The sequence below is a fragment of the Nomascus leucogenys genome, chromosome 15 (assembly GCF_006542625.1).
Source record: "Nomascus leucogenys isolate Asia chromosome 15, Asia_NLE_v1, whole genome shotgun sequence".
Taxonomy (NCBI): Eukaryota; Metazoa; Chordata; class Mammalia; order Primates; family Hylobatidae; genus Nomascus; species Nomascus leucogenys.
This window is the reverse complement of record NC_044395.1, coordinates 26,307,334-26,331,926: the sequence shown is the minus strand read 5'-3', so window position 1 is coordinate 26,331,926 and position 24,593 is coordinate 26,307,334. Positions and strand designations below refer to the sequence as shown.

The following is a 24,593-nucleotide window of genomic DNA, read 5'->3' as shown; positions in this document are numbered from 1 at the left end:
GCTGCAGTGCAGTGGCGTGGTCAGCTCACTGCAATTTCAAACTCCTGTGCTCAAGCGATTCTGCCACCTCAGCCTCTCAAACAGCTGGGACTACAGGCATGTGCCACCATGCCCGGCTAATTTTTAAATTATTCTGCAGAGATGGGGTCTCACTACGTTGTTCAGGCTGGTCTTGAACTCCTGGCTTCAAGTGATCCTCCTACCTTGACCTCCCAAAGTGTTGGGATTACTGGCATGAGCCACTAAAAAGTATTATCACTTTAATGATAAAACTATCGTTGTTGTTTTGGAGAACTGTTTGGAAATTGTGGCATTTACAATACTTGTGAGGTGGGTTTTAGACACGTGCAAGTTGTTTTTAAGAAAAAATTTACATTTATGTATTGTTTTGTGACTGTGAACTCTCCTTAAGGCTCTGGAAGGCCCAGGACAAGGTGTTATAAGTTGACACATGGGGGAAATGAAAGGAAGGCTAAGAAGAAGCTGGAGGCTGAGCTCAGTGGAACTGGGAGTACAAAGAGCTGGGTAGAGCTGTCTGAGGGTGAGGCCTGGTGTGGCTTTGAAGGTGGAGACAGCTACCCTGGAGGGAGCGTGTTACTCATAAACCTTTTAAAGACTTGCCTGGATGGCAGAGGCAAAGCAATTACACAACCGTGGATAGACATGACCTAATTTATTGGCCTTTCCAGTTACCTAATGTGGAGCCAGTGCTATACCACAACCTACAACTAAGAATGAATTTTGGTGGGGTGAGGAGGGGGGTTGCTGAGAATAAGGGAGAAACTGATGTCCTTAAGGAGGAAGAGGCACTGGGAAACAGATCAGAGAGTGCAGAGAGGGGGACAGACCCTCCCTGATGTACTCCCCATAGAGAAGGCCGTTGTCAGAATTCCCCCTGCTTTTTCTACTCTGAGGAGTGAAGAGCTTTTTTTACTCTGAGGTGTGAAGCCCTTAATACCACTACTTAGAGGACAACTTTGAGCAAACAGAGCTCTCACTTGGCCCCTGGTAATGCTGAAGGGGAGCTCCCAAGGGCAAGCCCTAGTGCAAATGTAGTAATTCAGCCAGCAACTGAGACCTCCCCTCAAATATGTACAATCCCAAAAGTCATTTTCAGATACCTTTTTGACATCTGAAGAAGGGAACCACCCGTAAAATACATGACAGCAATGTTTAAAATAGGCATTGAACAGGCCGGGCGTGGTGGCTCACGCTTGTAATCCCAGCACTTTGGGAGGCCGAGGCGGGCAGATCATGAGGTCAGGAGATCGAGACCACGGTGAAACCCCGTCTCTACTAAAAATACAAAAAATTAGCTGGGCGTGGTGGTGGGCACCTGTAGTCCCAGCTACTCGAAGAGGCTGAGGCAGGAGAATGGCATGAACCTGGGATGTGGAGCTTGCAGTGAGCCTAGCGCCACTGCACTCCAGCCTGGGCAACAGAGCGAGACTCCGTCTCCAAAAAAAAAAAAAAAAAAAGGCATTGAACATAACTGCTCAAGTTGAGCCAATGTGAGCAACTACAGTGGGGTTCAAAGAAGCCAGTTCACAAGGCCAGGATCTAACCAGCTTGTGGGCATGACAGCATTTGTGTTTATGCATAACCTACACCAAGTGCGCAGTGAAACAAAACCAAAACAACTAAAAGTAAAAAGTGATTCTTTACAGTTGCCTGACTAAATAGCTCCAGGGGCAGAAGAACCCTTTGATCCTGCCAACCAGTTTTAAAGCAGCAAAGTATTTCACACTATTACTCACTGTCCCCTGATTGGTTTCTCTGCTTCTTTTTATCTCTGTGGAACCAATTTACTGCACTACTTTCTGTTTTCCTAGTTGGACCCTGACTGATGTGCAGACAATGATCTCCTAAGGATCCTTACCAGCCCCCCTGTGAGTGGAAACATTAAATTCACAACATGTGAGGTTCTTATTTTGTTTGCTTTCTTGTCTAGCAATTTTTATTTTTAGTTTTATTTATTGATTTATTTATTTTGAGACAGAGTTTTGCTCTTGTTGCCCAGGCTGCAGTGCAATGGCATGATCTCAGCTCACTGCAACCTTTGCCTCCCAGGTTCAAGCGATTCTCCTGCCTCAGCCTCCCAGATAGCTGGGGTTACAGGCACCCGCCACCATGCCCAGCTAATTTTTGTATTTTTAGTAGAGATGGGGTTTCACCATGTTGGTCAGGCTGGTCTTGAACTCCTGACCTCAGCCGATCCACTCGCCTCGGCCTTCCAAAGTACTGGGATGACAGGCATGAGCCACTGCACCCAGGCCCTTGTCTAGTCATTCTGTTAATCATTTACCTTTGTGATTAAGTAATTTTTGAAGTAAATTAATTTTGTTATAAGTTAAAAAACGGGCTGCTCGTGTCTGTAGTCCTAGCAGTCTGGGAGGACGAGGCAGGAGGATTGCTTGAGCCCAGGAGTTTGAGACCAGTCTGAACAATATAGAGAGAACTTGTCTCAAAAAATTTTTGAAAAATATAAAAAGAGAGAGAGAGAAAGAAAGAAAGGAAGGAAGGAAAGGGAGAAAGAAGGAAGGAAGGAAGGAAAGAAAGAAAGAGAAAGAAAGAAAGAAGAAAGAAAGGAAAGAAAGAGAGAAAGAGAGAAAGAAAAGAAAGAAAAAGAAAAAAAGAAAGAAAGAAAGAAAGAAAGAAAGAAAGAAAGAAAGAAAGAAAGAAAGAAAGAAAGAAAGAAAGAAAGAGAGTATACCACCCTACCAGGGTACTGATTTGACCAGCTAAACAACCAGATCTAAATGACAATCAGGCCACTTGATGGAGACCTCATGATGAATGGTCTACCCTTGGTTGGGTTTGCCACCTGACATAGAAAATGGGAAGAGGAAAAAAACTGAAACACAATTAATGAACCATGTACGTCGTATAGATATAACAACAATCACACTTCTCTGTACGAAAGCTGTGTTTTCCCCTGTGATTTCCTTCTGAGATTTTATACAAGCCAGTGCGATAGCATTTCGGCTCATCAACTCTTTGTGGTTATTTGGTTGCTCCAGTCTTTTCCCTAAAGGGAATTATCTAGGGCCTCAGAAGGAGATGGAAATCAATGGTACTATGACAATTTGCCAACTATCTGAAAAAAATGAATTTATATAATCCTACCTTATAGACAAAATATATGTCAGGTGAATTAAAAAGTTACATTAAAAAATTAAGACTAGAAGTGAATATTACTCTAATCTCTAGATGAGAAGAGTATTCTCATCTTAAAAACAAAAGGTGAGGCAGGAGGATCACTTGAGGCCAGGGGTTTGAGACCAATGTAGGCAACATAGTGAGACTTTGTCTTTACAAAAAGATTTTATTTTATTTTATTTTATTTATTTATTTATTTTTGAGACGGAGTCTCGCTCTGTTGCCCAGGCTGGAGTGCAGTGGCCCCATCTCAGCTCACTGCAAGCTCCGCCTCCCGGGTTCACGCCATTCTCCTGCCTCAGCCTCTCCGAGTAGGTGAGACTACAGGCGTTTGCCACCATGCCCGGCTAATTTTTTGTGTTTTTGTTTTTTTTTTTTTTAGTGGAGACTGGGTTTCACTGTGTTAGACAGGATGGTCTCGATCTCCTGACCTCGGGATTCGCCCGCCTTGGCCTCCCAAAGTGTGGGGATTACAGGCGTGAGCCACTGTGCCCAGCCTACAAAAAGATTTTTAAAAAATTAGCTGGGTGTGGTGGTGCACGTTCATAGTCCTAGGTACCCAGGAGGCTGAGGCGGGAGATCACTTGAGCCTAGGAGTTAGAGGTTGCAATGAACTGTCAGTGCACCACTGCACTGCAGCCTGGGTGACAGAGCAAGACGGTCTCAGAAAAAAAGGAAATTAAAAAAGAGGTACATTTGGCTACATAAAACTGAGAAAAAAATCGATTTTCAGTTAAAGAGAAGTTATGTGCATACTGAAACCTGGGAAATACATAGGACAAAAGTCAATTTCTTTAATGTCTAGTGAAATATATAAATCAATAAGACACAAACCACACCAAGCCATGTTAAACGGTGTTGACTGCCTTCTAGAATGCATTTCCCTCAACTCCCCTCCTTTCTGATTTTGTTGTCAACATCAGAGTGTTCAGTCCCAGGGGATGGATCATGATTGGTCAAAGTCTGATATTTCAACCCTATTTCTTGCTTTTCTAATTCCCTAGCAGCTAAGGATGTCCATATGACATGGTTCTGGTCAAGGAAATATAAAGTAGAAATCTGCTCAAAGGCATCAGAGAAGGCCTTTACTTCCATGATAAAAAGGACTCTTCTTGGATATATATCCAAAAGAAACAGTTGTCTCCACTCTTTCCTTTTTCTTTCTGCCTCAAATATGAATGTGATGTCTGGAGCAGTTGCAGCCTTTTTGCTTTACAAAGACACCATCTTGACATCCTTAAACCACTAAACCAGCTGGCAGCTGCCTACTTCCAGATGTATTGTTATGTCAGAAAAATGTACCCCCAATTTGTTAAAGTCATGATTAGATTTTCTGTTATCTGTGACCAGAAGCATTCTGGATACAGATCTTCATATATAAACGGGCAGCGATGTGAGTAGACAATTCACAAATCAAGAAATGTGAATAGTAAACATATAAAAATAGTTTAAGTTCATTATAATCACAGCATTAGAAATTAAATGAAGCATAATTTTTTTTCCACAAAATTGGCAAAGATTTCTGAAAAGTAATACCACCATCCAGGGATAGAAAGGATACGTTAAAACAAAGGCCTTCCCGCACTGCCAGTGAAGGTGCAATTTGGTAGAACACTTTGGAAAGCAGTTTGGTAACATGTAATGAGAACTTAGAAAACATTTATGTTATTTAAATGAGTGATTCTACTTTTTGGAATTTACCCTTGAGATAATTTAAACTGAATTAAGAATGTAAGCATAAAGGCTTGCCAGTGCTACTTAATGTAGCAATAAGAAACAAATAGAATAAGAAAACACTAAAGTGACTAAAATATTGGAATCGTTAACTAAATTATAGAATATATGCAGTAGGATAGTATACAACCACAAAAGTTATGTTAACTCTGAGTCTTTAATATGAAGGGGTTATTTTTATGTTATGATGTTCATAAACAACAAAAATACATAAGACCACAACTGTGTTAAAAATGACGTGGGGGAAGGCTGGATGCGGTGGCTCATGCCTGTAATCCCGGCACTTTGAGAGGCCGAGGCGGGCAGATCACTTGAGGTCAGGAGTTCAAGAACAGCCTGACCAACATGGCATAAACCCATCTCTACTAAAAGTACAAAAATTAGCCGGCTCTGGTGGCACATGCCTGTAGTTCCAGCTACTCGGGAGGTTGAGACAGGAGAATTGTTTGAACATGGGAGGCAGGGGTTGCAGTGAGCCGAGATCACGCCACTGCACTCCAGCCTGGGCGACAGAGTGAGACTCCGTATCAAAATAAATAAATAAAATAAAATAAAATAAAATAAAATGATGTGGGGGTAACAGTTTGACAGTTCCTCAAAAAGTTAAACATAGAATTACCATATGTTCCAGTAATTCCATTCCTACCTATATACTCTGGAGAACTAAGAACAGGTACTCAAACAAATACTTGTGAGACAATTTTCATAGCAGCATTATTCACAATAGCCAAAATATAGAAACAACTCAAATGTCTATCAATGGATGAATAGATAAATAAATTGTGGCATATGCATACAATAGACTATTATTCAGTCAAGAAAAGGAATAAAGTATTAATACATGTTATAAGGTGGATGAACCTCAAAAACATTACACTAAGTAAAAGAAGACAGATAAAAATTATATAATTCCATTTACATGAAATATCCAGGATAGGTAAATCCATGGTTGCTAGTAGTCGAGGGGAGGTGGGAATGAAGAGTAACTGTTTAATGGGTTCTGTTTTGGGATGATGAAAATGTTTTGGTACTAGATAGAGGGGGTGATTGTACAACATTGTTAATGTACAAAATGCCAATGAATTGTTAGCTTTAAAGTGGATAGTTTTATGTTATATTAATTTAACTTCAACAAAATTTTATTTTTCATTCTTTTTTGAATTTGCTTCTAATTTTTATGGATATATAGTAGTTGTACATATTTATGGGATACATGTGATATTTAATATAATAATACAATGTGTAATGATCAAATATGAGTAAGTAAGATATCCATCGCCTCAAGCATTTATCATTTCTTTGTGTTGGAAACATTCCAGATCTTTACTTCTAGCTATTTTGAAGTGTACAATAAATTATAAACTCTAGTTTCCTTATTGTGCTACCAAACACTAGATACTATTCCTTCTATCCAACTGTATTTTTGTGGTTTCTAGCCAAGTATTCTTCATCCTCCCTTCCCCACTACCTTTTCCAGCCTCTTGTAATCATCCTTCTATTCAATACCTCCATATGTCTAACTCTTTTAGCTGCCATATATGAGTGAGAATATGTGATACTTGTATTTCTGTACTAGGCTTATTTCACTTAATATAATATCTTCCAGTTCCATCTATATTGTTGCAAATCATAGGATTTAATTCCTTTTCTATGGCTGAATAATATCCCATTATGTATATATACACTACATTTTCCTTATGCATTCATCCATTCATGAACACGTAGGTTGATCTGTATCTTGGCTATTGTGAATAGTGCTGCAATAAACATGGAAGTGCAGAGATCTCTTTGATACACTGATTTCCTTTTTTTGAATATGTACCTAGCAATGGGATTCCTGGATCATATGGTAGTTCTATTTGTAGTTTTTTGAGGAACCTCCAAACTGTTATCCATAGTGGCTGTACTAATTTACATTCTCATCATCATCTGTTATTTTCTGTCTTTTTGATAATAGCCATTTTAACTGGGGTGAAATGATATTTCGTTGTAGTCTTGATTTGTATTTCCCTGATAATTAGTGATGTTTAGCATTTTTTCTATACCTATTGGCCACTTGTCTGTATTTTTTGAGAAGTGTCTATTCAGATCTTTCATCCATTTTAAAATGTGTTTTTTTTTTTTTTTTTGCTATTGAGTTGCTTGAGTTCCTTATATATTCTGGTTATTAACCCCTGTTGGATGAATAGCTTGCAAATATTTTCTCTCATTCTGTAGGTTGTCTCTTCATGATGTTGATTGTTTCTTTGCTGTGGAGAAGCTTTTTAGCTTGATATAATCACATTTGTCAATTTTTGCTTTGGTTGCCTGTCCTTTTGACGTCTTACTCAAATATTTGCCTAGACCAATGTCCTGGAGCATTTCTCCTATGTTTTCTTCTAGTAGTTTGATAGTTTGAAGTCTTAGATTTAAGTCTTTAATCCTCTTTGTTTGATTTTTGTATATGGTGAGAGATAGGGGTCTACTTTCATTCTTCTGCATATGGATATTCAGTTTTCCCAGCACCATCCATTGAAGAGGGGTCCTTTCCCCATTGTATATTCTTGGCACCTTTGTTGAAAATGAGTTGGCTGTAAAAGTGGATTTATTTCTGAGTTTTCTATTCTGTTCCATTGGTCTATGTGTCTGTTTTCATGCCAGTATCATGTTATTTTAGTTACTGCTGCTTTGTAGTATATTTTGAAGTCAGGTGATGTGATGACTTCAGCTTTGCTCTTTTTGCTCAGGATTGATTTGGCTATTCTGGGTCTTTTGTGGTTCCATCTACATTTTAGGTTGTTTTTCTATTTCTGTGAAGAATTTCATTGACATTTTAATAGGGATTGCATTAATTCTATAGATCACTTTGGGTAGTATGGCTATTTAAACAATATTAATTCTTCCAATCCATAAGCATGGGCAGCCTTTCCATTTGTTTATGTCCTCTTCACTTTCTATGATCAGCGTTTTATAGTTTTCATTGTACAGATCTTTCAGTTATTTGGTCAAGTTTATTCCTTTATTTGTAGTTATTGTAAATGAGATTTTTTTTAGATTGTTCAATGTTGGCATATAGAAATGATGTTTGTATGGTGATTTTGTATCCTGTAACTTGACTGAATTCATTTATCAGTTCTAACAGTTTTTTTGCAGAGTCTTTAGGTTTTTTGTTTTAAATGTAAGATCATATTGTCTGAAAACAAGAACAATGATTTCTTTCTTTCCAGTTTGGATGCCCTTTATTTCTTTCTCTCTTGCCTAATTGCTCTACCTAGGACTTCCAGTATTCTGTTGAACTAAAAGTAGTGAACGGGGTATCCTTGTCTTGTTCCAGATCTTAGAGGAAAGGCTTTCGGTTTTCCCCCACTCAGAATGATGCTAGCTGTGGGTCTGTCCTTTATTGCTTTGATTGTTTTGAGGTATGCTCCTTCTGTATGCAGTTTGTTGAGAGTTTTTTTTTTTATCATAAAGGGATGTTGAATTTTAACGAATGCTTTTTTGACATCTATTAAAATGATCATATGGTTTATGCCCTTGATTCTACCAATGTGATACATCATGTTTATTAACTTGCATATGTTGAACCATCTTTGCATCCCAAGGATGCATCCCATCTGATTATAATGAATGACCATTTTAACGTGTTGTTGAATTCAATTTGCTAGTATTTTGTTATTTTTGCATTGATGTTTATTAGTTATTGGCTTATAGTTTTCTTTCTTCACTGTGTCTTTGTCTGGTTTTGGTATGAGGGTAATGTTAGCCTTATACAATTAGTTTGGAAGTAAAAAAAAAAAAAAGTAAACATGGGGAGTTCTCCTTCCAGGTAAGATACAGTAAGTGCTTTCACCCTGTCTCTCCTCGCAAATGTAGCCATAGAACCTGGTCACAAGGCACAAAACAGATATCTGATAAGTAAATTGTAGTAGGCAAATTGTGAAAGAATGTAAAATACCACTGAACCTGCTGTGAATTTACTTTTTTCCCTCTCCTCCACTATACCCTGATATGGACTCAGAGTAGTGCAAAACCCAGAAGTGAGCATTGGCGCCAATGGACAGAGTTCCAGGAAAAGCCCCCTAGTTCAGATCTGAGGAGTAGGAAAAGGGTTTTCTGGCAGCAACAGCAGTGGTAGCCGGGGCCCATACACACTAAAACTCTCAGGAAAGGGAATCTTCCCTTCGAATTAGAGAAGCTAGGAGAAAATATAGAGGAAATGCTTCAGGACATTGGTCTGGGGAAATATTTTATGAATAAGACCTCAAAAACATAGGCAACAAAAGTAAAAGTAAACAAATGGGATTATATAAAACTCAAAAGCTTCTTCACATCAAAAGAAATAATCAACAGAGTGGAAAGATAACCTGCAGAGTGGGAGAAAATATTTGTAAACTACTCATCCAAAAGGGAATTAGTACCCAGAATACACAATGAATTGAAACACCTCAACAGCAAAAAAGCCAACAATCCAATTTTAAAATGGGCAAATGATCTGAATAGACACTTCTCAAAAGAAGACATACAAATGGGCAAGAAATACATGAAAAAATGCTCAACATCACTAATCATCAGGGAAATGCAAATCAAAACTATAATGAGGCATCATCTCAGCACGGTTAGAATAGCTATTATCAAAAAGGAAAAAAAAATAACAAATGCTGGTGAGGATGTGGAGAAAAGGGAACTCTTAACCACTGTTGGTGGGGAATGCAAACTAGTATAGCCACTATGGAGAACAGTATGGAAGGTCCTTCAAGACACTACATATAGAATACCATATGATCCAGCAATTCCACTGCGGGATATACCCGAAAGAAAGGATATCAGTATAGTAAAGAGATAGCTATACTTCTATATTTCTTACAGCACTATTCATAATAGCCTAGATATAGAATCAACCTAGGTATCCAACAGATGAATGGATAAAGAAAATGTGGCATATATACACTGTAGAATACTATTCAGCCATAAAAAGAATGAGATCTTGTCATTTGTGGCAACATGGATGAAACTGGATGACATTATGTTAAGTGAAATAAACCAAGAACACAAAGTTAAACACCACATGTTCTCACTCATAAGTGGAGGCTAAAAAAAGCTGACGTCATAGGAGTAAAAAGTAGAACTGAAGATATTAGAGGCTGGGAATGGGGAAAGGAAGGAGGAGAGACTTGTTAAAGGATATAAAATTCCAGCTAGAGAGGGGGAATAAGTTTTACTGTTCTACAGCACTGTGGGATGACTATAGGTATTTAATAACATTAATATGGCTGGGCACGGTGGCTCATGCCTGTCATCCCAGCACTTTGGGAGGCTGAGGCAGGTAGATCACTTGAGCTCAGGAGTTTGAAAGCCTACGCAACATGGCAAAACCCTGTCTTTACAAAAAATAGAAAAATTAGCCAGGCATGGTGGTGAGTACCTGTAGTCCCAGCTACTAGGGAGGCTGAGGTGGAAGGACTGCTTGAGGCCAGGAGGTGGAGGTTGCAGTAAGCCCAGATTGCACCACTGCACTCCAGCCTGGGCAACAGAGCAAGACACTATTTCAGAGAAAAAAAAAAAAAATATATATATATATATACGCATATATATAGTTTCAAATAGCTAGAAGAGAGGATATTGAATGCCCCCAACACAAGGAAATGATAAATGCTTGAGATTATGAATATGCTAATTATCCAGATCTAATCACCATGTATCATACATATCAAAAGATCACCATATACTTCATGAATATGTACAATTATTATTTGTTAATTAAAATTAAAATAATGTAAAAACCAAAAAATGCTTATACTGGAAAAGAAGAAAGGTCTTCAATCAATAATCTAAGTTTTCACCTTAAGAAATGAGAAAAAAATAGCAAAATAAACATAAAGCAGGCAATGGTAAATATCAGAGCAGAAATCAATTAAATTGAAACAAAAACAATAAAGAAAAATCAAAGTAAGACAAAAAGCAGGTCCTTTGAAAACATCAATAAATTTGATAAACCTTTATCATGACTAAAAAAGAAAAATAGGGAAAGGATACAAATTATCAATATTAGGAATGAAAGAGGGGCTATTCCTACATAATCTTCAGACATTAAAAGGATAATAAATGAATATTATTAATAACTTTATGCATATAAACCTGACAACTTAGGATAGATCCATTTCTCAAAAAACATACAATGTCAAACTCACTCATGATGAAATAGCCGAACAAGCTCTATATCTATCAAAGGAACTGAATTCATAGTTTAAAACCTTTCAGAAAAGAAAATTCCCATTCCAGATGGTTTCATTGTTTCATTTTACCAATCATTTAAGGAAGAAGCAACGCCAAGGCTATATAATCTCTTCCAGAAAATAGAAGAAAACACTTCCTAAGTCATTTTACAAGGCTAGAATTACTGACACCAAAACCACACAAAAATAGTATACAGGCTGGGCATGGTGGCTTATGGCTCTAATCCCAGCATTTTGGGAGGCTGAGGCGGGGGATCACTTGAACCCAAGAGTTCAAGATCAGCCTGGGCAATATGGTGAAATCCTGTCTCCACTAAAAATACAAAAAAGTTAGCTGGGCATGGTGGCACACGCCTGTAGTCCCAGCTACTTAGGGAGGCTGGGGTGGAAGGATTACTCAGGCCTGGAAGGTGGAGGTTGCAGTGGGCTGAGATCATGCCACTGCACTCCAGCCTGGGTGACAGAATGAGACCCTGTCTCAAAGAAAAAAAAAAAAGGATAGAAAACCATAAAACTCTATGTCAGTACCTCTCATGAACCCAGATTTTTAAAAAACCCTCAATATTAGCAAATGTAGTGAAATCATATAAAAAGAATAGTACAGGATGATCAAGTGGGATTTTCTTGAGAATATAAGTGGATTAGTTTTCTCGGGCTACCCTGATAAAGTGCTGCACATTGAGCGACTTGAACAACAGACATGTTTCACAGTTCTGGAGGCTAGAGATGAAGGTGCTGGCAGGGCCATGCTCCCTCTGGGGGCACTAAGGAAGGGTCTGTTCCAGGCCTCTGTCCTAGCTTCTGAAGTAGTTCCTTGCCTTGCAGCAGCGTTACTGCTGTCTGCACAAAGCATTCTCCCTGCATGCTTGTCTGTCTTTGTGTTCAAATTTTCCACTTTGTATAAGGACATCATTCATATTAGAATAGGGCCCATCCTAATCACCTCATTTTAACTTGATTATCTCTGTAAAGATCCTATTTCTAAGTAAGATCACATTCTGAGGTATTGGCAATTAGGACTGTAACATAGCTTTTTTTTTTTTTATTATTTTTTGGAGGACAGTTCAACCTACAACAGTAAGGCTGGTTTGATATTCTAAAATCAATTACTGGTAATAAGTATATCGCCAGGCACAGTGGCTCACACCTGTAATCCCAGCACTTTGGGAGGCTGAGGCGAGCGGATCACGAGATCAGGAGATTGAGACCATCCTAGCTAACATGGTGAAACCCCGTCTCTATTAAAAATACAAAAAAATTAGCTGGGCGTGGTGGCGGGCGCCTGTAGTCCCAAGTACTCAGGAAGCTGAGGCAGGAGAATGGCATGAACCAGAGTGCATTGAGCTGAGATAGCGCCACTGCACTCCAGCCTGGGCGACAGAGTGAGATTCTGTCTCAAAATAAATAAATAAATAAATAAATATAAAATAAAATGAAAATAAATAAGTATATCAATAGTCTATAGGAGAAAAAGCCACATGGTCATATAAGTTGATGCAGAAAAAGCATTTAATAAAATTCAAGATACGTTCATGATAAAAACTTTCAGCAAGCAAGAAATAGAACCAGATAAAAGTCATCTATAGGCCGGGCATGGTGGCTCATGCCTGTAATCCCAACACTTTGGGAGGCCAAGGCGGGCGGATCACTTGAGCCCAGGAGTTGGAGACCAGTCTGGCCAACATAGCAAAACCCCCTCTCTATTTAAAGAAAAAAAAAAATTAACAAAATAGTAATAAAAAGTCATCTACAAAAAAATCATAGCTAACATCGTAGTTCATAGTGAAAGACAGTGCTCAGCAACAAAGCAAGGAAGTACAATCTCAATACTCCTATTCAACATCATGCTTGAAGTCCTAGTCAATATTAGGCAAGAAAAAGAAATAAAAGGCATACATATTGGAAAGGAAGAAATAAAACCATCTCCATTTACAGGCGACATGATTGGCCATGTAGAAAATCACCCAAAAAAATCTCCCCCCCAGAGAAGAACATCCTAGAGCCAATAAGTAAGTTTAGCTAAGTGGTAGGGTACAAGAGCAATACCAAAAATCAACTGTGTTTCTCTATACTAGCAACGAACGATTTTAAACTTAAATGTAAAAATTTATATGGAAAAGCAAAGGAATGATATAGGCAAAATAGTTTTAAAAACAAAGAATAAAATCAGATGGCTTCTTTAACTCAGTAAAACACCTTTGAGAGTCATACAGGTTGTTGTATGAATAAATAATTCATTCTGGCTGGGCACAGTGGCTCACACTTATATCCCAGCACTTCGGAAGGCCAAGATGGGCAGATGACCTGAGGTCAGGAGTTTGACACCAGCTTGGCCAACACGGCAAAAACTTGTCTCTACTAAAAATAAAAAAAAATTAGTTAGTTGTGGTGGCACACACCTGTAATCCCAACTACTCAGGAGGTTGAGGCTTGAGCATAGTTTGAACCCAGGAGGTCGAGGTTGCATTGAGCCAAGATTGTGCCACCGCACTCCAGCTTGGGCAACAAAGAGAGACCCTGTCTCAAAAAAAAAAAAAAGGGAGGAAGCATACTAGTTGATGTTAATACCTACTATAAAGCCACAGTAGTCAAGATACCATAGTATTGGTGAAGGAAAAGACATAGAGGTCTATGGAGAAGAGCAGAGTCCAAAAATGGACTCCAAAAATATAGCAAATTTTTTACAAAGGGGCAAAGGCAATTTAAGGATGGACAGTCAACAATGGTGTTGGGATAATTGGGCATTAATATGCAAAAATAAAATAAACCTCAATCGAAACCTCACACTCTACATAATCTTATTTCAAAATGCATCAGTGTAAGACATAAAACTATAAAACTTTAAAAAGAAATCATAGGAGAAAATGTTTGTAATCTGGGCTGAGGCAGAGTATTCTTAGAATGCTACTAAAAGCATGATTCGTAAAAGAAAAAAGTTTGATATGTTGGATTTCATCAAACTGGGTAACTTTTACTCTGCAAAGACACAGTAGGAAAGTTAAGACAAGCTAGAGATGGGAAGAAAATGTTTGCAAACCTGGTGTTCAACAGGAGACTTGTATCTAGAATATATAAAGAATTCTCAAAATTCATCAATCAGAAAACAAATAACCCAATTAAAAACTGTTCAAAAGACTTTAACAGATACTTCACCAAAGAGAGTATATGGAATACAAGTAAACACATAAACAGATGTTTAACATCATTAGTCACTAGGGAAATGCAAATTGAAACATCGTGAAATACCCCTACGAACCTATTAGAACGGTTAAAATAAAAAAATATTGAAAATACCAAATGCTGGCAAGACTGAAGAACTACTATGCTCTTGTCTAAAAGTATGTGTCCCCCCAGAATTCATATGTTGAGCCCTACCCCTCAAGGTGATGGTAGCAAGGGATGGGGCCTTCGGGAGGTGATTAGGTGGAGAGGGCTCCTCCCTCATGAATGGATCAGTGCCCTTTTACACGAGGCCTGAGAGGAAGCCTTTTTGCCCCTTGTACCATGTGAGGACACAGAGAAGGTGCCCTCTATGAGGAGGGGGACTTCACCAAACACAGAATCTACCAGTGCCTTGATCTTGGACTTCCCAGGGTCTAGAACTATGAGCAATAGATTTCTGCTGTTTATAAATTACCCGGTCTAAGGTATTTTGTTGTAGTAGCCTGAATGACAAAGACAGGGATTGGAACTCTTATATACTGTTGGTAGGAATGCAGAATGGTACAGCTGTAGGGAAAACAGTTTGACAGTTTCTTGCAAATTCAAGAATATGATCCAGCAATTCCACTACTAATAAAAATCGTGTTCACACAAAAGCCTGCTCATGGATGTTGGTAGCAGCATTATTCAATATCATCAAAATGTGTAAACAATACAAGTGTTCTTCAGTGGGTGAAAGGATAAATGAACTGTAGTAATCCATATAATGAAATATTAAATACTACTCAGCAATATAAAGGAATGAATTATTTATTTATTTGTTCATTTATTTATTTTGAGAGGAAGTCTTGCTCTGTCGCCCAGACTGGAGTGCAGTGGCACCATCTCAGTTCACTGCAACCTCCACCTCCCAGGTTGAAGTGATTCTCCTGCTTCAGCTTCCCGAGCAGCTGGGACCACAGACGTGCGCCACCATGCCCGGCTAATTTTTGTATTTTTAGTAGAGACAGAGTTTTGCCACGTTGGCCAGGCTGCTCTCAACCTGGCCAACATGGCGAAACCTCAAGTGATCCTCCTATCTCGGCCTCCCGAAGTGTTGGGATTACAGGCTTGAGCCACCTTGCCTGGCCAGAATGAATTATTCATACATACAACAACCTGTGTGACCCTCACTTTACTGAGTTGAAGAAGCTATTCTCAAAACGTTATGTATTCTGTGCTTCCATTTATATAACATTCTTTAAAAAATAAAACTGTAGTGTTGAAGAACAAAACAGTGGTTGCCAGGATAAGTTACTCCCTCCCCCATCCCCTTTCCTCCCTCCCCCATCCCCTTTCCTCCCTCCCCCATGCCCTTTCCTCCCTCCCCCATCCCCTTTCCTCCCTCCGCCCTCCCCTTTCCTCCCTCCCCCATCCCCCATCCCCTTTCCTCCCTCCCCATCCCCCATCCCCCATCCCCCATCCCCCATCCCCTTTCCTCCCTCAACTGCTGTTAAATGCATCCTTTCAAAGTGAAAACCAAGGCAAGCTTGATCAATATAAAAAACACAACTCTTTGTTGGGGTGCAGGGAATTTGGTCACTGGCATCTCCCATTTCCTCTTTCATCTAGAAAGCCTAACACACCATGGAATGAGGAAGCTGGCTCCTGTGATCTGTTAATATTTGAAGTACAGTCTTTTAATAGGGCCATTGGCAATGTCAATAAGGAAACATCCTGAGAAGGAGAGGGCGATGAGCCTATAGCTCTCAAATCTCACAGCTTGGGGAATAACTCACTACAGAAAGACTGACCTGAATGAAGGTGAAGGAGAGAATCCACCCATGTTTATGAAAGACCATGCCTTAGCTAGCACTGCTTAGTTCTTAGCCACCTTCTCAATTTTAAGACCCTGCTGTGCTAACCGGGAAGGAAGGCATTTTCTTACTAAATGTAATCTGACCTCGTTTTGACCTTCATGTGGTTCTCAGGTTTAAGACCATCTGTGCTAATGAGGAATGAAAGTATTTTCTGACTAACCTTCACCTGACCTTCTTTTGCCCTTCACCTGGTTTCCTGAGATCTTTCTTTCCCTTAGTTTGTATTCCCTATAGCAGTAAGTTAAGTTCCATTTGACTAGGTATTGAGTACCGAAGTGTGTGAGGCTCTCCATCCCTGAAATAATCCTTGATCACAAGGAATCAAGGTTGATGTACAACTTACCATGTACCAACTTACCTGTGCACACATTAACATTGTAAAGAAAAGGACAAGGGCAGAAAAACATTTAGACATTTTTAAAAAGAAATTTACCTTTAAAAGTTATTTATATTTAAAAGACATTTTTAAAAAGTATTTTTCCTTCGTAAAGGACATTTATGAAAGTAAAAAATAGTCAAGCGTTCCCTATTTATTATCCAAAGAAACAGTTATATTTATTTATTTATTTAAAGACAGAGTTTTGCTCTTGTTACCCAAGCCGTAGTGCAATGGCGCGGTCTCGGCTCACTGCAACCTCTACTTCTTGGGTTCAGGTGATTATCCTGTCTCAGCTTCCCAGGTAGCTGGGCTTACAGGTGCCAGCCACCACGCCCGGCTAATTTTTGTATTTTTAGTAGAGATGGGGTTTCACTGTGTTGGCCAGGCTGGTCTCAAACTCCTGACCTCAGGCAATCCACCCACCTCAGCCTCCCAAAGTGCTGGGATTACAGGTGTGAGCCACAGCACCTGGCCTATTTTTAACAACATATGATAACTAAAAAATAAAACAGTAGTAAAAGGGTTAAAGTCTCTTTAAATGTGATTCCTCAAAGATAATCATTTTAACAGTATAAAGTCTGTCCTTACAGAACACATATATGCATTTTTAACATAAATGGTTGCCAGCAATTTTTTCTATATAGGCAGATGGTACCAGTAATCTTATATCCATTATGCCATTTTCCTTAGTAATAACATCTCCAACTTTTAGCTGAGCATTTGACTACACAGAATTGTGTGTTTTTTATTTTTATGGTGAGTGGAGATAAAATGGCAAGAGTTTTAAAGTGGATAGATCCCAGTCCTGGTTCTGTTATGAGCTAGATGGGCCAGGTGAGGAAAGTCACTTCAACTTTTTGGTACTGTAGGAGGCAGCACAGCACAGTGATTATGTACCGATGGAGTTCCCAAATCCGACACTCCCTAGCAGTATTATCTCAAGCATGTCACTTATCCTCTCTAAGCTTCCTCTGTCGAATGGAGAATAAAGATATCCCTTAACTCATCAGGTTGTTGTATGAATTAAATGAGATAGTGCACACAAAGAGCTTAGCATGGGTCAATACTCAACAAATGTTAGCTATTATTACAGTTGTTTTATTAGCTTTTGAAAAAGAAGATAATAGTATTTGCTTTATCAGGTTGAGGATGAGGATACAAAAAACAAATATGAAAGACTTTATAAGCTAAAAGAGTTATACTATCACCAAGCTTAAAAAGAACACTGCTCCTTGGCACTGGGATATGGAACGGTATCATTATGGTAGTTCTGTGTGTATTGCCTATGGGGACAAATCCACAGGAATAACTAGACAGGAAAATGTATCTGAGAGGAAATTCTCCCTCAATTTAAAGGAATTAACTAAATTGGATGACACTGGAAAGTGCAGACAGCTCAGAGATCCGTGGTGTGTTAATCTGATACCTTGTCATGTATCAGAACTTGCTCAAGCCTCTTGAGCACACTTGTGACTTCCAGGCATTGTTCTTGTTGTCCCTTTTCCAGGCCACACAGGACTGCGTAAGGGCAAGCTACAGTTACATAAACACTTCATCTTACACATTCTATCGCCAATGAAAACCTTTCATAGACTGAAGCCATTTGGGGCAGAATCTGTGTTTTATTTTACACTGTATTCTCAGGGCTAACCCAGTGTCTGGCGCACAGTAAAAAGCCCAATCAGTAGACATCCAATGTCTCCAGAAACTCTGCCCCTTAGCCAGAGGCAGATTTCACAGACTGGGAGAGGAGAGGGCAGGCAGAATGTGTAGGGGAGGCAGGAGGCTTGTGTATCTGGCTTTTAATCTCTGCCGGATGTGGCAGCTGCCACGAGCTATAGACCACTTTATGACTTTGACATATACAGTCCTGTTCAGAACTGTGCCACAGCTCAAGGATATTAGTGTAAATCAATCAGAAATAACTAAATTCTGGAAAACCCTACCGGGCTGCAATCTTGCCATGGAGCAAAAAATGGTCTAAATCTAGACATGCCATTTAAAAACTTGATTACTCCAGGCACTGTAACATCTGGTTCTGATGCCAGATAGATTTAGGTTCAAATTCTATCTCTGACGTTTATGAGCTGTGTGGCCTTAGGGCAAGTTCCTTAACGTTGCTAAATTTCAGTTTTCCTTCTGTAAAAAGCCATTAATAATACCCCAAGAAATGGTTGTGAGGATTATTCAATCTTGATGGGTAAAGTAGTTTTGAAATAGATCTGGATTTTAAATTCTGGCTCTGCTGCTTAAGTTGGACAAAATACTCGACCTTTTTTAATTGTTTCCTTCTCTGTGAAATGAGAATTAAAGTGTATACCTAACAAGGTTATTGGGAGGATTAATTAAATCTGTATAATATGTTTAGTACAGTGCCTAGTATACAGTAAGGGCCTAATAAATGTTAGCTGTCGTTATTACCACAATAATTACTATTATTACATAAAAAGGCAGCACTTAATATATGTTGGTGTGGCCATCTCCTCTACCTTAATCTCCTACTAATGAGAAAATATCCAAGAATTGGACAATTGGGTCAAGCATAAGGCGTATCTTGATAGATATTGCCATAATGCTCACCAAAAAGCTTGTAATCAACTTACAATGTCACTAACAATGTGCAAAATCTATCCATTTCATTCCAACTCTCACCAACATTTTCTTTTCTGTCATTTTTAAAGGGGCAGCATGGTATCTCAAGGTTACTTCAATTTTCATTTATTACTGTGGGGGTAAACATTTTCCCATCTGCTATGTTTACTGTATGGATCTCTTCTGGTGTGAATGATTTATTTCTATCTTTTGCCTATTTATCAGTTTGAATCTTGGTATTTTTCTTAAAAATTTGAATAAACTATATATTAGAAATATTAACTATCATATTTAATGCAAATACTTTCCTGGTAAGTTGGAGCCAGAGAGGTCTGGTACAGATGAGGGGAGATCAGGAGAAAGTTCTATGAGTTCAGGAACTTTTCTGGGGGTGGGGCTGCTGCCTTCTGCATGATGAACTCAACTACTCTCACATCCATCTCAGAACATCTCTGGCCCTGCATGACACTGTAGTTCTTTTAAAAATATATATTTTATTTATTTTATTTTTAAAGACAGGGTCTCTACTGTGTCACTCTGGTTGGAGTGGAACAATCATAGTTCACTGCAGCCTTGAACTCTTGGGCTCAAGGGATCCTCCCACCTCAGCCTCCTGAGTAGCTAGTACTGCAAGTATGTGCCACAATATCAGGCTAAATTTATTTTTAATTTTTATTGTAGAGACAGGGTCTCGCTGTGTTGGCCAGGCTGGTCTCAAACTCTTGGCCTCAAGCGGTCCTTTTGCCTCAGTCTCCCAAAGCACTGGGATTACAGGCACGAGCCATTGGGCTCAGCCCCAACATTGTAGTTCTCTATTGCTAACTATAGGGTGCCTGTATTTCTTCTTAGTTGTCTTGTAGATACCTCAAGCCTATCACAGATATAAATGAACTCACCAGCCATTCCCCAACCTGCTAAATTTCTAAACTTTCCCATTTGGACCCTTATTGTTCTAGTCAAGACGTCTTGAAGCTCTTTCTCAATATAGTAAAAAGGCTTCCCTGAGTCTCTCAGACAGGACTGTTGAAGTATCTCTTTTTTGTTGTTGTTCACGTATGCCAAGCCAGAACAGGATGAAATTATACTCTTGAGTTATAAGTCATGTGTCCTGATTTTTGATTTGGAAAATATGATCACACATATCAAGAAAATGAGCAGAAGAGGCAGCCAAGTTGACATGTTGTCTCAGGCCCTTTCTGCCTGCCAATATCTGCTACTGAAATTAATACATGTGAGCCTGAAGTGGGTAAGCAGAACAATTCCATGGAGCCTGCAAGCCAGACATGGGTATTCGATAGTGGAAGCGGGGAATTAATCAAAGGAAATCACTGCCTTGGGTATTTGGTCCACACATCTACTTTCCTTAAATGATTTTTGTATTTTAATGGTGATATTTTTCAAATTGGGCAATTAACTATTTTTAATAATTAGTATAATACAGTATTGATTTTGTCTTAGCATATGGCTGGCTTTTTCTGTTGATGCTTCCATTAGAATGTGAATGCCATGAAATTAGAAAATGTGTTTTGACCTTCCTTCTAATGCCCAGCCCAATGGCTTTGTGTAGATACATGTGCTTTGTGTAGATCTATGTGGAGATCCAGTTCCCTCTAAAGTCAACTGAAGTGGGCAATAGAGAAAACACAACAAGGCACGCATCAGGTCAAAAATAAAAAGTCAAGATAACATCTTAAATGAAAGCTTCTCTCCTTGTTATTTTCTAACTCTCCCCTCAATTTCCCCAAAAATACAATGGATCACTTAAGCCCCATCCTCTTCAGAGACAAGAAACACTTCCAATAACACACACTGAGAATAACCACAGTTTCTCAGTGCCTTTGGAATATGCACTGAAATTCCGCCCAGTTCTGAAATTCTTCTTCTGAAAGTTGGGTGTGCCTGTGTGCGGTGCATGTGCATATGTGTAGGTACATGCACGTGGGTGTGTGTGGGTGTGGCATACTGTTCTCATGAAGGCACACTTTCTACACTGCTCAGGGGAGGGGAATGATAAAGCCACTTTTTCTCAAGGCAGATGGTATGAAATCCACATTCCCCAACCTCAAATATTCCTTCATCCGTCAAAGAGTCATGTTTAGGGGAGAAGGGTGAAGTCAGGGCATTGGGCTTAGTATATTAAATTCTTTCCACAAAGACCAACTAGATTTTCCAATTTGAAGAGGGTCCTTGGAGGGTTTCTTTTGTCGACGGTGGGGGATAGGCAGGTGGGGATATCTAGAAAGAATTGGGAACCTGTAACTCGCATTAGCAAGCAGTTGATCATAAAACAAAATGACTCGCTAAATTCCAATCAATGGCACACAGTGTGGCCTGAGAATGATGTCCTGAATTCCCTTCCACAGTTACCTAGAGAAGGACTTAGATGGGTATATTCCAACATTGGCGAGAGAGTCCTTTAATTCATTCCAGCACTTATCCCACACTTCCCCAGCAGAAAAACTGGTTAATTTACATCCCGTGTAATTATCTGTGTCTCTGGATTTCATCCTTTAGTAACTAATCCCTCACCTACAACAGTGTATAGTAAGGTCAAGGATGAAATTTCGCAGAAACTTGCCCCCCACAGCACCACGCTCAAGGAGACCCACCCATTCCAGCCAACCCCGTGTGTCCAAGTCCCATTCGCCCACATAAGCCTCTATTTGACAAATTCCTCGAGCTCCTACCCTTGGGGTGGGGACCTTTCGCCTCCCGTTAGGTGCCGGCTCTCCCGTGCTTCGCTGACTGCCCGCGTTGGGTGGGGAGATTCGCTTCTGGTGCCGAGGGAAAACTGTGTTAGGCGAGGGTGGAAGCTCTGTCGGACCCGTGCAAGCACGTGGGTGCGCGCGGGCCGCGGAGTGAGCAGCAGCCAGGATACCGCTCCAGATCGCGCCCCCGCCGCATTTCATTGCCTGGAACGGCCCACGCCCCGCGATGGCCCAGCAGACACCCGACACAGCACAGCGTCACTGCGCTGCCCCCGCAGCCCACGGACCCCCACCCTGCCCGACCCCAGACCCGCAGCCAAGCCCGTCTGGTATGCGGTGGATGGAGAGGGTACCAACTAGGCATCCCAAAGTCCTTTAGAGAGCAACTCGGCGCAGTTTTCTCTTCCCGACCCGCAGCCTCCGCAGCAGCCGTTCGGAGCACCCCCGGGCAGGTGCCCCGCGCGAGCTCCGCGCCTTCCCCGCAGATCCCCGGCCCCTGCGGGACCCAGGCCCAGGACAAAAGAAATGAATTTGCTCTGTACCTGATCCTGTCCTTCTCGGCCCTCTGTAGCTCCTCATTTCTTTCCAGCACCTGAAGGATCTTCCTGGCCTCGTCGTCATTTAAGAAACTGAAATCAAACCCCGGAGGAACTTTCGTCATTTTCTTTACTGTGTGTGAGTTACACTTAAGCTCCTTGGCTCCTCCTGTTAGGAAGGCATTTTTCAACCTATACAAGACCAGTTTCACGAACTTGATCCCACAGCCAATAATAAGTCCGCCCCTTTGAAAGTCTAAAACCACAAATCTAGGGAACGCCCACACCTAAAGGGCTCATATTGACAACACCTTAATGACATGTTTCTCTCAACCTGTCCAACCGAGATGCAAAGTGAACGGCTAAAGGGAGAGAGGGAACCAATCTCGTTCCAAGGGGGCAGGCCCTTCCTCGTCCCCTCCCTCGTCCCGTCCCTCGTCTCCTCCCTCGTCTCCTCCCTCGTCCCCTCCGGTCACCCTCCCCGCCCCCTATCTGAGTTGTTAAGCAAACCAGCCTACATAATTCTGCCTCTTAAGTGAGGCAAGGCTAAGTGCTGGCGCCAAAGTATTTGCTTTTGCTGTTGCTGTTTGCTCGCAGAACTTGAGCTTGACTAGTAAAGGAGTGAAAAAGGAGATTCATGACTAATCCTCCCTTGCAATAATTAAGAGCCCATAGAAAATAGAATTGCAAGTAGGCTTTGTAACTGGCAAAAGGGTTACTTCATTTGAAAGACCAGGAAGAACTAAACTCAATTACACTACTGACTGTAGATGAACCTGGCTGAAGGGCGGAAATTGGTGTATCCTTGGAAACGAATTATTTGCCACGCCTCTCATCCCATAGACACCCGCACCTCCACTGTCCCACAAAAGTCATTCTCAGACTTTAGAAATAAACAAACAAAACTGTTTATGGTATTTTAGGAGAAGACAGCCCAGAAGCAAAGGACGGTAGAAAACACCTGTTAGAAGTTTTCTGTAAGATTTTATTATCATCTTAATAAACTCAGAGAAGTAATACACATGCCATTTAAAAATACCTAATCCTCTGGTGAAAGCAAATGGTAATCCTATGAAGCCACAGAAATAGCTTTCCTAGAAAGTCAATTGTTCCACAATGCAATGAAGAATAATAGAAATTTATAAAGATATCTACATATATACATTTTTTAAATTACCAAGTCTTTTACAGAAAACATGTTTTTATCTTGGCTTCACTTCCTACACAAAAATAACTCTGTCAGATAGACTTTCCTTCCCCATAGCCTTAATTTGGTCATTTTGAAGATGGTGATGATGATTACTAACATGTAAAATATACTTCTACATATATCATTTCTTTTCATGGCACATAAACCCAATTAAAATTTTGTATCTGTACAAGAACATGATATCAAAAATTGCCACTTGTAAGCTGAGATCATACCACTGCACTCCAGCCTGGGCGACTGAGCACGACTGTCTCAAAAAAAAAAAAAAAGCCACTTGTGTTTTGGTCTCTGGGCTACCCCACTTGATCATCATTATTTAAAACATGCCTAGGCAGCTAGCCATTCAGATAACTTTCTGTGGGTGTCTGTTATTTGTGTGAACCAGGAACCAGTTTTGTTCACCCATGGTGTACACAACACAGAACTCCTTTATAAATAGTGTCCGTATTAATGATCATGTTTTGGGAGTATGTCTTGTATATGATGTCCAATTTTTCTAGTGTGTTCATTTATTCAGCATACACATGGGACTTTTCAATATGGTCACTGGTGGGATTTTACACTGTTTCCAGTATATCAGTGAACTGATTTCAACCAACATATCCTGGTGCCTATTACATGAAGGCATCATACACTGTGAACAACACAATCCTTGTCTTTAGAAGATTTGTAATCCAGTGGGACAGATACACAAATAGAAAGATGACTATGTAACAAAGAACATAATAGAGAAATAAAGAAAATTCCATGAGCGCACAGAAAAGTAAGTGCCAACTGAGTGGATGGAGAGAGGATATGGTATTTAGGTTGCTGCATGAAGAGTCAGATTTCAAGAAGAAGAAATAGGGGGTGGTGGGAGGAGATGTGTGAGTCTATTCTAGGCAAGGGGATCAGCATGCTGAATAGCAGAAGTACAGTCTAGGAATCTTCTCATATTCCCTCAACCTCTCTAATGGCCAGATTGAACAAAAGCTTGGAAGCTAGAAAATACTGGAGCACATTCAGGGATTGGTAAGTGATCTGTTTTGGCAGAGCATGTAGT

General features: G+C 40.0%; 1 protein-coding gene across 2 annotated transcripts in view; it reads right to left on the bottom strand.

Moving 5' to 3' along the window:
• EXPH5 (exophilin 5) overlaps window positions 1-22,641 on the bottom strand; it is an 85,395-nt gene extending 62,754 nt beyond the window's left edge. For both annotated transcript variants that reach the window (XM_030829239.1, XM_030829240.1), the window contains exon 1: window positions 22,348-22,641. In XM_030829239.1, the coding sequence (XP_030685099.1) occupies window positions 22,348-22,466 (119 nt within the window). In that variant the 5' untranslated portion in view covers window positions 22,467-22,641. The remainder of the gene's footprint in view (window positions 1-22,347) is intronic.
• Window positions 22,642-24,593: the final 1,952 nt, after the last annotated feature.